The sequence below is a fragment of the Carcharhinus amblyrhynchos genome, unplaced genomic scaffold (genome assembly GCF_965287045.1).
Source record: "Carcharhinus amblyrhynchos unplaced genomic scaffold, sCarAmb.v2.hapA scaffold_708, whole genome shotgun sequence".
NCBI classification, from domain to species: Eukaryota; Metazoa; Chordata; class Chondrichthyes; order Carcharhiniformes; family Carcharhinidae; genus Carcharhinus; species Carcharhinus amblyrhynchos.
Window position 1 is genome coordinate 55001 of NW_027650448.1, and position 13219 is coordinate 68219.

At 51.7% G+C, this 13219-nt stretch overlaps 1 protein-coding gene across 1 annotated transcript in view; it reads right to left on the bottom strand.

Annotated features, from left to right (window-relative positions):
- LOC145339858 (pyruvate carboxylase, mitochondrial-like) overlaps nucleotides 1–12921 on the bottom strand; it is a gene marked incomplete at both ends in the record, with an annotated part of 57109 nt that extends 44188 nt beyond the window's left edge. Inside the window, one exon of the mRNA XM_080184393.1 lies at nucleotides 12700–12921. Coding sequence (XP_080040519.1) covers nucleotides 12700–12921 — 222 coding nt within the window. The remainder of the gene's footprint in view (nucleotides 1–12699) is intronic.
- Nucleotides 12922–13219: the final 298 nt, after the last annotated feature.

A 13219-nucleotide genomic window follows, 5' to 3' on the forward strand; every position in this document is an offset into this window, starting at 1 on the left:
GCCAATCCACCCTAACCTACACATCTTTGGACACTAAGGGACAATTTAGCATGGCCAATCCACCCTAACCTACACATCTTTGGACACTAAGGGGCAATTTGGCATGGCCAATCCACCCTAACCTACACATCTTTGGGATACAAAAGGGGGCTAGCTGGCCAATCGCAGATTTTGGAATGTATGAATCTGTCGCAGAGCCTTGTTGCCACGGGAACGAGGTCTGCTTCCTGTCAGCACTGCGCAAAGTGGTTCATGTTCAGTGAAAGCCAGTCGCAACGAGACAGGAAGCTGTGGCTTGGTTATTCATGAAAGGAGAAACAGCAGCCTTCAGCAAAATGTTGCCTGACATGGAACTAAATATCGGGAGAAGGGTTTGAGGAAACTATCAGCGTCCTTACTGTGCTGGCTGGAACTGATCCAATCTTCACACAGCGTCACAGAGCTACAGAACCTACAGAATTTGACTCATTGTGTCCATGCTAGCTCTCCAAACCAGCATCATGATTTAAGCACCTCTCCCCTGCCTTTCAGCCCGGTGGCACAGTGGGTTAGCACTGCTGTCAGGGGCCCAGGTTCGATTCCCGGCCTCGGGTCACTGTGTGGAGTCTGCACATTCTCCCCGTGTCTGCGTGGGTTTCCTCCGGGTGCTCCAGTTTCCTCCCACAGTCCAAAGGATGTGCATGCTAGATGGATTGTCCACGCTAAACGACTATCCTGTTCCAGGACAGGTACAGCACAGGGTTAGATACAGAGTAAAGCTCCCTCTACACTGTCCCCCCATCAAACACTCCCAGGACAGGTACAGCACGGGGTTAGATACAGAGTAAAGCTCCCTCTACACTGTCCCCATCAAACACTCCCAGGACAGGTACAGCACGGGGTTAGATACAGAGTAAAGCTCCCTCTACACTGTCCCACCATCAAACACTCCCAGGACAGATACAGCACGGGGTTAGATACAGAGTAAAGCTCCCTCTACACTGTCCCCTCCATCAAACACTCCCAGGATAGGTACAGCATGGGGTTAGATACAGAGTAAAGCTCCCTCTTCACTGTCCCCCATCAAACACTCCCAGGACAGGTACAGCACGGGGTTAGATACAGAGTAAAGCTCCCTCTACACTGTCCCCCCCATCAAACACTCCCAGGACAGGTACAGCACGGGGTTAGATACAGAGTAAAGCTCCCTCTACACTGTCCCCTCCATCAAACACTCCCAGGACAGGTACAGCACGGGGTTAGATACAGAGTAAAGCTCCCTCTACACTGTCCCCCCATCAAACACTCCCAGGACAGGTACAGCACGGGGTTAGATACAGAGTAAAGCTCCCTCCCTCAAAGCCTGTCCACTGGGAATCCTGCGGAGAGTAACTCACCTCCTGACTCCCCCCAAAGCCTGTCCACCATCTACAAGGACACAAGTCAGGAGTGTGATGGAATACTCCCACTTGCCTGGATGGGTGCGGCTCCCAACAACACTCGAGAAGCTCGACACCATCCAGGACAAAGCAGCCCCCGCTCGATCGACACGCTAACCACAAACACTCACTCCCTCCATCACCGACACACAGTGACAGCAGTGTGTACCATCTACAAGATGCACTGCAGCGACTCACCAAGGCTCCTTCCACAGCACCTTCCAAACCCACCACCTCTACCACCTAGAAGGACAAGGGGGGGGGAGGCAGCAGGCACATGGGGGAACACCACCCCCTGCAAGATCCCCCCTCCGAACCACTCACCATCCCGACTTGGAAATATATCGGCCGTTCCTTCACTGTGGCTGGGGTCAAAATCCTGGAACTCCCTCCCTAACAGCACTGTGGGTGTACCTACACCACACACACAGGGACTGACTGATGTCCAATCACAATCCTGGAACTCCCTCCCTAACAGCACTGTGGGTGTACCTACACCACACACACGGGGGACTGACTGATGTCCAAGCACAATCCTGGAACTCCCTCCCTAACAGCACGGTGGGTGTACCTACACCACACACACAGGGACTGACTGATGTCCAATCACAATCCTGGAACTCCCTCCCTAACAGCACTGTGGGTGTACCTACACCACACACACAGGGACTGACTGATGTCCAATCACAATCCTGGAACTCCCTCCCTAACAGCACTGTGGGTGTACCTACACCACACACACGGGGGACTGACTGATGTCCAAGCACAATCCTGGAACTCCCTCCCTAACAGCACGGTGGGTGTACCTACACCACACACACAGGGACTGACTGATGTCCAATCACAATCCTGGAACTCCCTCCCTAACAGCACTGTGGGTGTACCTACACCACACACACGGGGGACTGACTGATGTCCAATCACAATCCTGGAACTCCCTCCCTAACAGCACTGTGGGTGTACCTACACCACACACACGGGGACTGACTGATGTCCAATCACAATCCTGGAACTCCCTCCCTAACGGCACTGTGGGTCAACCCGGGGACTGCAGAGATTCAAGATGGCGGCTCCCCACCACCTTCTCAAGGGGCAACGAGGGATGGGCAATAAATACTGGCCCAGCCAGTGATGCCCACCCCACGTTCCACAGATGAATAAAAAAAACTTATCTATCCCTGTCTTCAATATACTCAATGACCTGCCCTCCTCTGTTGCAACGAATCCCATAGATTTAGCATGGTCAATTGTTGAGGAGATTTTTAAAAAAAAAGGCAGCATGGACAAGTTGCCGAAGGGCCTGTTTCTGTGCTGTAAACCTCTCTGACTCTATGACACTGAACCTGCACATCTTTGGATACTAAGGGGCAATTTAGCATGGTCAATCCACCCTAACCTACACATCTTTGGACACTAAGGGGCAATTTAGCATGGTCAATCCACCTAACCTGCACATCTTTGTACACTAAGGGACAATTTAGCATGGCCAATCCACCTAACCTGCACATCTTTGGACACTAAGGGGCAATTTAGCATGGCCAATCCACCCTAACCTGCACATCTTTGGACACTAAGGGACAATTTAGCATGGCCAATCCACCCTAACCTACACATCTTTGGACACTAAGGGACAATTTAGCATGGCCAATCCACCTAACCTACACATCTTTGGACACTAAGGGACAATTTAGCATGGCCAATCCACCTAACCTACACATCTTTGGACACTAAGGGACAATTTAGCATGGCCAATCCACCCTAACCTGCACATCTTTGTACACTAAGGGACAATTTAGCATGGCCAATCCGCCTAACCTACACATCTTTGGACACTAAGGGACAATTTAGCATGGCCAATCCGCCCTAACCTGCACATCTTTGGACACTAAGGGACAATTTAGCATGGCCCAATCCACCTAACCTGCACATCTTTGGACACTAAGGGACAATTTAGCATGGCCAATCCACCTAACCTACACATCTTTGGATACTAAGGGACAATTTAGCATGGCCAATCCACCCTAACCTACACATCTTTGGATACTAAGGGACAATTTAGCATGGCCAATCCACCTAACCTGCACATCTTTGGACTGTGGGAGGGAACCCACACAGAATTGGGGGGAGAACGTACAGACTCCACGCAGTCGGTGACCCGAGGCCAGGATTCGAACCTGGGTCCTTGGCACTGTGAGGCAGCCACGCTGTGCCACCATTGCCAACGATTGGGGCTCGACCGGCCGGCTCCTGCTCCCAGTTTCACTCACTCAGCCTGCCCCAGTCACGGAGAGGGGCGCCGGGGTTCGGTTCTGCTAACAAAGCCACGACCCACGGTGCCACTGACATGGCGGTAACACTGCCCAGTGGAAATGCCACCCGGAGCCTTGTGTACCCGCTGGAGTGACAGAACCATGTGCTCAGACTGGAAGCTTGAGGATTACCACACAAATAATACAGCTAAGCCTCTTCACGTGAAATAGACAGATTACTTCTGCAAAATCCCTTGCATTTACAGTTTCTTTCCAGCAGAGATAATCCGTTAATCCCTCAAAATTCAATAAGATTTCCCACTTGTAATCCGAGGGGGCGTTGCTGGAAATTGATACGTTGGATTTGCTGGTGTTTGGACTCCGAGCTTTGCCTCTCTTACTGTCCCCGATGGATTGCACTCCAGTTTCGTACACTGCCAAGTCAGTCTCGTAGGCACAGAGCCCCTACCACTGCGCCAGAAGCTACGGATCCCAGACAGTCCGGAATTAGCCAACTCCTGTTCCATTCGATCGCGGCTAATCCCGATATTCTCCACATTCCCATTCCTGTCCTTGTCCCAGGGCCCTGACTGCTCACAAGTCTGTCTATCTCAGCGGCGCAGTGGGGTTAGCATGGCTGCCTCACGGCGCCAGGGACCCGGGTTCGAGTCCCCGCCTCGGGTCACTGTCTGCCTGGGTTTCCTCCAGGTGCTCCGGTTTCCTCCCACACTCCAAAGATGACTTGCCAATGAGTGCTAAATTGTCCCTTAGTGTCCAAAGATGTGCGGGTTAGGTGGATTGGCCATGCTAAATTACCCCTTAGTGTCCAAAGATGTGTAGGTTAGGGTGGATTGGCCATGCTAAATTGTCCCTTAGTGTCCAAAGATGTGTAGGTTAGGTGGATTGGCCATGCTAAATTGCCCCTTAGTGTCCAAAGATGTGTAGATTAGGGTGGATTGGCCATGCTAAATTGTCCCTTAGTGTCCAAAGATGTGTAGATTAGGGTGGATTGGCCATGCTAAATTGCCCCTTAGTGTCCAAAGATGTGTAGGTTAGGGTGGATTGGCCATGCTAAGTTGCCCCTTAGTATCCAAAGATGTGCAGGTTAGGGTGGATTGGCCATGCTAAGTTGCCCCTTAGTATCCAAAGATGTGCAGGTTAGGTGGATTGGCCATGCTAAATTGCCCCTTAGTGTCCAAAGATGTGCAGGTTAGGGTGGATTGGCCATGCTAAATTGTCCCTTAGTGTCCAAAGATGTGCAGGTTAGGGTGGATTGGCCATGCTAAATTGCCCCTTAGTATCCAAAGATGTGCAGGTTAGGTGGATTGGCCGTGCTAAATTGCCCCTTAGTATCCAAAGATGTGCAGGTTAGGTGGATTGGCCATGCTAAATTGCCCCTTAGTGTCCAAAGATGTGCAGGTTAGGTGGATTGGCCATGCTAAATTGCCTCTCAGTGTCCAGCATTCGTGCCATCAAGTCTGCACCAGCTCTGACCCAGGCTGAGGGGTAATTTAGCATGGCCAATCCCCCTAACAATCTCTGTCTACCTGGAATCAGTTGGAACGAGGCGAGGCAGAGTTGGTGGGACTGATGATGTTTGAGTGATGAATGATTTTGCCCCGGGGCTCAGGGTTTGCTGTTAATGTGAGTCACTTGAGCGAAAGCACACTGTGTCCAACGTCACTGCAACTGAACAGAACCTCTTCTCGTTAAATGATGAATCCTTTTGTCGAACCGCGTGCGATAGACACACCGACCTTATCCCAAAATTATCACATCATCAAGGCTGTATTTCCATTCCCTCACCTTCCCACGTTGTGCAATTTGCATAAATTAAACCCCGGGAACTTCAAGGCAGGATTAATAATTGAACAGCACACCTCCAGTGACCGGGACACCAGCGGAAATCTCAGCAACGTCCCCCCCCTCTCACCTCCCCCCGCTGCTACCCGCTTGTGAGCAGCTCTCTTCCTGCTGTCGGGAACAGATCACTGATTGTTCCCGCACTCCCACTCCCTCTGTACGGACAATCCCACTGTCCCCGCACTCCCACTCCCTCTGTACGGACAATCCCACTGTCCCCGCACTCCCACTCCCTCTGTACGGACAATCCAACTGTCCCCGCACTCCCACTCCCTCCGTACGGACAATCCAACTGTCCCCGCACTCCCACTCCCTCCGTACGGACATTCCCACTGTCCCCGCACTCCCACTCCCTCCGTACGGACAATCCCACTGTCCCCGCACTCCCACTCCCTCCGTACGGACATTCCCACTGTCCCCGCACTCCCACTCCCTCCCTAAGGAAATTCCTACTGTTCCTGCACTCCCACTCTCTCTGTACGGACAATCCCACTGTCCCTGCACTCCCACTCCCTCCCTATGGACATTCCCACTGTTCCCGCACTCCCACTCCCTCCGTACGGACATTCCCACAGTCCCCGCACTCCCACTCCCTCCGTACGGACAATCCCACTGTCCCCGCACACCCACTCCCTCTGTACGGACAATCCCACTGTCCCCGCACACCCACTCCCTCCGTACGGACAATCCCACTATTCCCGCACTCCCACTCCCTCTGTACGGACATTCCCACTGTCCCCGCACTCCCGCTCCCTCCCTACGGACATTCCCACTGTTCCCGCACTCCCACTCCCTCCCTACGGACATTCCCACTGTCCCCGCACTCCCACTCCCTCCGTACGGACAATCACACTGTCCCCGCACTCCCACTCCCTCCGTACGGACATTCCCACTGTCTCCGCACTCCCACTCCCTCCGTACGGACAATCCCACTGTCCCCGCACTCCCACTCCCTCCGTACGGACAATCCCACTGTTCCCACACTCCCACTCCCTCCCTACGGACATTCCCACTGTCCCGGCACTCCCACTCCCTCCCTACGGACATTCCCACTGTTCCCGCACTCCCACTCCCTCCGTACGGACATTCCCACTGTCCCCGCACTCCCACTCCCTCCCTAAGGAAATTCCCACTGTTCCCGCACTCCCACTCCCTCCGTACGGATATTCCCACTGTTCCCGCACTCCCACTCCCTCCCTAAGGAAATTCCTACTGTCCCCGCACTCCCACTCCCTCCGTACAGACATTCCCACTGTTCCCGCACTCCCACTCCCTCCGTACGGACATTCCCACTGTCCCGGCACTCCCACTCCCTCCCTACGGACATTCCCACTGTTCCCGCACTCCCACTCCCTCCGTACGGACATTCCCACTGTTCCCGCACTCCCACTCCCTCCGTACGGACATTCCCACTGTCCCCGCACTCCCACTCCCTCCGTACGGACATTCCCACTGTTCCCGCACTCCCACTCCCTCCCTAAGGAAATTCCCACTGTCCCCGCACTCCCACTCCCTCCGTATGGACATTCCCACTGTTCCCGCACTCCCACTCCCTTCGTATGGACATTCCCACTGTCCCCGCACTCCCACTCCCTCCCTACGACATTCCCACTGTTCCCGCACTCCCACTCCCTCCCTACAGGTATTCCCACTGTCCCCACACACCCACTCCCACCCTACGGACAATCCCACCATTCCCGCACTCCCACTCCCTCCGTATGGACATTCCCACTATTCCCACACTCCCACTCCCTCCGTATGGACATTCCCACTATTCCCACACTCCCACTCCCTCCGTACGGACATTCCCACTATTCCCGCACTCCCACTCCATCCGTACGGACATTCCCACTATTCCCGCACTCCCACTCCCTCCGTGCGGACATTCCCACTGTTCCTGCACTCCCACTCCCTCCGTACGGCCAATCCACTTAACCTGCACATCTTTGGACACCAAGGGGCAATTTAGCATGGCCAATCCACCTAACCTGCACATCTTTGGACACTAAGGGACAATTTAGCATGGCCAATCCACCTAACCCGCACATCTTTGGACACTAAGGGACAATTTAGCATGGCCAATCCACCTAACCCGCACATCTTTGGACACTAAGGGACAATTTAGCATGGCCAATCCACCTAACCTGCACATCTTTGGACACTAAGGGACAATTTAGCATGGCCAATCCACCTAACCTGCACATCTTTGGACACTAAGGGACAATTTAGCATGGCCAATCCACCCTAACCTACACATCTTTGGACACTAAGGGGCAATTTAGCATGGCCAATCCACCTAACCTACACATCTTTGGACACTAAGGGACAATTTAGCATGGCCAATCCACCTAACCTACACATCTTTGGACACTAAGGGGCAATTTAGCATGGCCAATCCACCTAACCTACACATCTTTGGACACTAAGGGACAATTTAGCATGGCCAATCCACCTAACCTACACATCTTTGGACACTAAGGAGCAATTTAGCATGGCCAATCCACCTAACCTACACATCTTTGGGCACTAAGGGACAATTTAGCATGGCCAATCCACCTAACCTACACATCTTTGGACATTAAGGGAAAATTTAGCATGGCCAATCCACCTAACCTGCACATCTTTGGACACTAAGGGGCAATTTAGCATAGAACATAGAACATAGAACATTACAGCGCGGAACAGGCCCTTCGGACCACAATGTTGCGCCGACCAGTCTTATTTTTAAAAAAAAACATTGACCCACTAATCTAAACCACTCCTTTTTCGTCCATAAACCTATCCACCAATCTCTTAAACGCCCCCAAACTAGGCGCATTTACAACTGCAGCAGGCAGGGCATTCCAGTCCCTCACCACCCTCTGGGTAAAGAACCTACCCCTGACATCCGTCCTATAACTACCCCCCCTTAATTTAAAGCCATGCCCCCTCGTGCTAGATTTCTCCATCCGAGGAAACAGGCTATCACCATCCACCCTATCTAAACCTCTAATCATCTTATATGTTTCTATAAGATCCCCTCCTAGCCGCCTTCTTTCCAGTGAAAACAACCCCAAATCCCTCAGTCTCTCCTCATAGGACCTCCCCTGCATACCAGGCAACATCCTAGTAAACCTCCTCTGCACCCTCTCCAAAGCCTCCACATCCTTCCTGTAATGTGGGGACCAGAACTGCACACAGTACTCCAAGTGCGGCCGCACCAGAGTTGTGTACAGTTGCAACATGACGCTGCGACTCCTAAATTCAATCCCCCTACCAATAAACGCCAAGACACCGTATGCCTTCTTAACAACCTTATCTACTTGATTCCCAACTTTCAGGGATCTATGTACACATACACCTAGATCCCTCTGCTCCTCCACTCTATTCAAAGTCCTCCCGTTAGCCCTATACTCAACACATCTGTTATTCCTACCGAAATGGATTACCTCACACTTCTCCGCATTAAACTCCATCCGCCACCTCGCGGCCCAGCTCTGCAACCTGTCCAAGTCACCCTGCAAACTTCGACACCCTTCCTCACAATCTACCACACCTCCGACTTTGGTGTCATCAGCAAACTTACTAATCCACCCAACTATACCCTCATCCAGATCATTAATAAAGATTACGAACAGCAGTGGCCCCAAAACAGATCCCTGAGGCACACCACTCGTAACCGAACTCCATGATGAATAATTACCATCAACCACCACCCTCTGTCTCCTATCTGCTAACCAATTCCTGATCCAAGTACCTAAATTACCACCAATCCCATACATCTGCATTTTCTGCAGAAGCATACCATGGTGAACCTTATCAAACGCCTTACTAAAATCCATATATACCACATCTACTGCCTTACCCCTATCCACCTCTTTGGTCACCTTCTCAAAGAACTCAATAAGGTTAGTAAGGCACGACCTTCCCGCTACAAAACCATGCTGACTATCTCTAATCAATTCATTACTCTCCAAATAACTATAAATCCTATCCCTAATAATTCTTTCTAAAACCTTGCCCACTACAGAAGTAAGACTCACTGGTCTATAATTCCCAGGGAAGTCTCTGCTCCCCTTCTTAAACAATGGGACAACATTCGCTGTCCTCCAATCATCCGGTACTATACCAGAGACCAACGACGACCTGAAGATCAGAGCCAGTGGCTCTGCAATCACCTCTCTTGCCTCCCATAGAATCCTAGGGTAAATCCCGTCAGGACCAGGGGACTTATCTATTTTCAACCCTTCTAGAATATCCAACACATCCTCTGTATCAACTACAATACTTTCTATTTTACACCCCTTCACCCCAGTGACCTCCTCAGCTACATTCATATCGTCCTGTGTGAACACCGAAGAGAAATAATGGTTCAATGCCTCTCCAATCTCTTCCGGTTCCACACACAACTTCCCCCTACTGTCTGTAACTGGCCCTAATCTTGCCCTGACCAACCTTCTATTCTTGACATACCTATAGAACGCCTTAGGATTCTCCTTAATCCTATCAGCCAAAGTCATCTCATGCCCTCTTCTAGCCCTTCTTAACTCCCTCTTCAACTCCCTCCTAGCCAATCTAAAGCTTTCTACTGCACTACCCGAGCCCTCAAGCCTCATCCGAACATAAGCCTCCTTCTTCTTCCTAACCAACAAATCAACTTTTTTCGTGCACCACGGTTCCCTAGCCCTACCAATTCCTCCTTGCCTGACAGGGACATACCTATCACAGACCCACAGTAGCTGCTCCTTGAACAAACTCCACATTTCAGACGTTCCTAGTCCCTGTAATCTCCTAGTCCAACCAATGCTTCCTAATTCTCTCCTAATGGCCTCATAGTTACCCTTCCCCCAGCTAAAACTACTGACCCGAGGTTCATGCCTATCCCTTTCCATCACTAAGGTGAACGTAACCGAATTGTGGTCACTATCACCAAAAAGCACACCAACTTCCAAGTCTAGCACCTGGTCTGGCTCATTTCCCAGCACCAAGTCCAATATAGCCTCACCTCTAGTTGGCCTATCTACATATTGAGTTAAAAAACCTTCCTGCACACTTTGAACAAAAACTGACCCCTCTAACGAGCTAGAGCTATAGCTATTCCAATCAATGTTAGTAAAGTTAAAATCCCCCATAACAATTACCCTATTACTTTCACTCCTAACCAGGATAGAGCATGGCCAATCCACCTAACCTACACATCTTTGGACAGTAAGGGGCAATTTAGCATGGCCAATCCACCTAACCTACACATCTTTGGACACTAAGGGGCAATTTAGCACGGCCAATCCACCTAACCTGCACATCTTTGGACTGTGGGAGGAAACAGGAGCACCCGGAGGAAACCCACGCAGACACGGGGAGAATGTGCAGCCTTCACACAGTCAGTGACCCGAGGCCAGGAATCGAACCCGGGTCCCTGGCGCCGTGAGGCAGCAGCGCTAACCCGCTGTGCCACCCATTCTCCCGCCTTTTCCCTGTAACCTTTGACCCCCTCCCCAATCGGGACCCTATCTATCTCTGTCTCCGATACACTCAGTGACCCCGGCCTCCTCTGTGGCAACGAGTTCCACAGATTCACCCCCCCCAACCCTCCGGCTGAAGAAATCCCTCCCCATCTCGGTTCTAAAGGGTTGTCCCTTTACTCTGAGGCCGGGCCCTCGGATCCCAGTCTCTCCGACTCATGGGAACATCTTCCCCGTGTCCCCTCTATCCGGGGCCTTTCAGTATCCTGTAAGTTTCAATGAGATTCCCTCCCCCCCCATCCTTCTAAAGTCCATCGAGTTACAGACCCAGAGTCCTCAAACACATTCAATCCAGCCCCTTGGTCAGGGATCTCTCAATCCCCAGAACCTGGTGCTAATTCTTGGTTCCCCAAGAATTAGGGGTCGGAGAGTCACAGAGGTTCACAGTGTGGAAACAGGCTCTTCCGCCCAACTTGTCCCCTAAGCTAGTCCCAATTGCCCGCATTTGGCCCATATCCCTCTATATTCATCTTACCCATGTCTAAACGCTTTTTAAAAGACAAAATTGTACCCGCCTCTACTACTACCTCTGGCAGCTCGTTCCAGACACTCACCACCCTCTGTGTGAAAAAAATTGCCCCTCTGGACCCTTCTGTATCTCTCCCATCTCACCTTAAACCCTCTAGTTTTAGACTCCCCTACCTTTGGGGAAAGATATTGACGATCTAGCTGATCTGTGCCCCCTCATTATTTTATAGACCTCTATAAGATCACCCCTCAGAGAAAAGAGTCCCAGTCTATCCAGCCTCTCCTTATAACTCAAAGTCCCGGGAGCATCCTAGTAAATCTTTTCTGCGCTCTTTCTAGTTTAATAATATCCTTTCTATAATAGGGTGACCAGAACTGTACACAGTATTCCAAGTGTGGCCTTACCAATGTCTTGTACAACTTCAACAAGACGTCCCAACTCCTGTATTCAATGTTCTGACCGATGAAACCAAGCATGCCGAGTGCCTTCTTCACCACTCTGTCCACTTTCAAGGAGCTATGAACCTGTAGCCCTAGATCTCTTTGTTCTGTAACTCTCCCCTACCATTAACTGAGTAAGTCCTGCCCTGGTTCGATCGACCAAAACGCATCACCTCGCGTTTATCTAAATTAAACTGCGTCTGCCATTCGTCAGCCCACTGGCCCAATCGATCAAGATCCCAATCGGAGAGAACTTTCTTCACTGCCCACCATGCCTCCAATCTTGGTGTCGTCTGCAAACTTACTAACAAAGAACAACACAGCCCGGGAAACAGGCCCCTTGGCCCAACGAGCCCGCGCCGCCATTTTAACACTGTGAGTCCCCTCTTCCGCCCATGACCCTTGTCTACGCTTATGGCACTCCACATTGGAAACCAGATTGAGGGGAGACTAATTTAGTTACACCAATAAGCCAAAGAACATGCCTCCTGTATTAGAACACAGAAAAACTACAGCACAAACAGGCCCTTCGGCCCACAAGTTGCGCCGATGATATCCCTACCTCCCAGGCCTATCTATAATCCGCATAAAATCCCACGTACTCATCCAGAAGTCTCTTATTTGATGAGATATTCACATCCAAATCATTAATATAACTGACAAATAGCAGTGGGCCCAGTGCCGACCCCCCGAGGCTCACCGTTGGCCACAGGCCTCTCACATTTTCGGCCTACCTTCCCAGGGTCGTTGGGTCCTTACCTCCCCAGTTCTCGATGCTGAACAGCCGGCTGAAGTTGTGAGCCACGAAGGGGGAGATGTTCTTCAGGTCGTGCGTGCGGACCCGGGTGGCCAGCAGCGACTGGTGGGCGTCCCGGAAGGTGGTGTCCATCAAGAGGAGGGCCTTGTGGTTCCGCACCGCCTTGGCGAAGCCTTCGGGCCCCTCCCGCAGGAGGACCTCGCGGAGACCCGTCGGGGGATCGCCTGCGGGGAGGGGGAAAAAAAACGGGAGGAAGGAAGGAGGATTAGAAGTCGGAACAGGAGGAGGAGGAGGCCATTCAGCCCAGTGTTTGGGTGCAACGCACGGAAGTGGGGCCGGCGCATTGTGGTCGTTTGTGGTCATTTACACTTCTGTCAAGAGTTAGGACAGCATGCTGGTTAGCGCTGCTGCCTCATCGCATCAGGCACCCGGGTTCCTTCATAGCGAGGGGGATTGAATATAAAAGTAGGGAGGTCTTGCTGCAACTGTACAGGACACTGGTGAGGCCGCAGCTGGAGTACT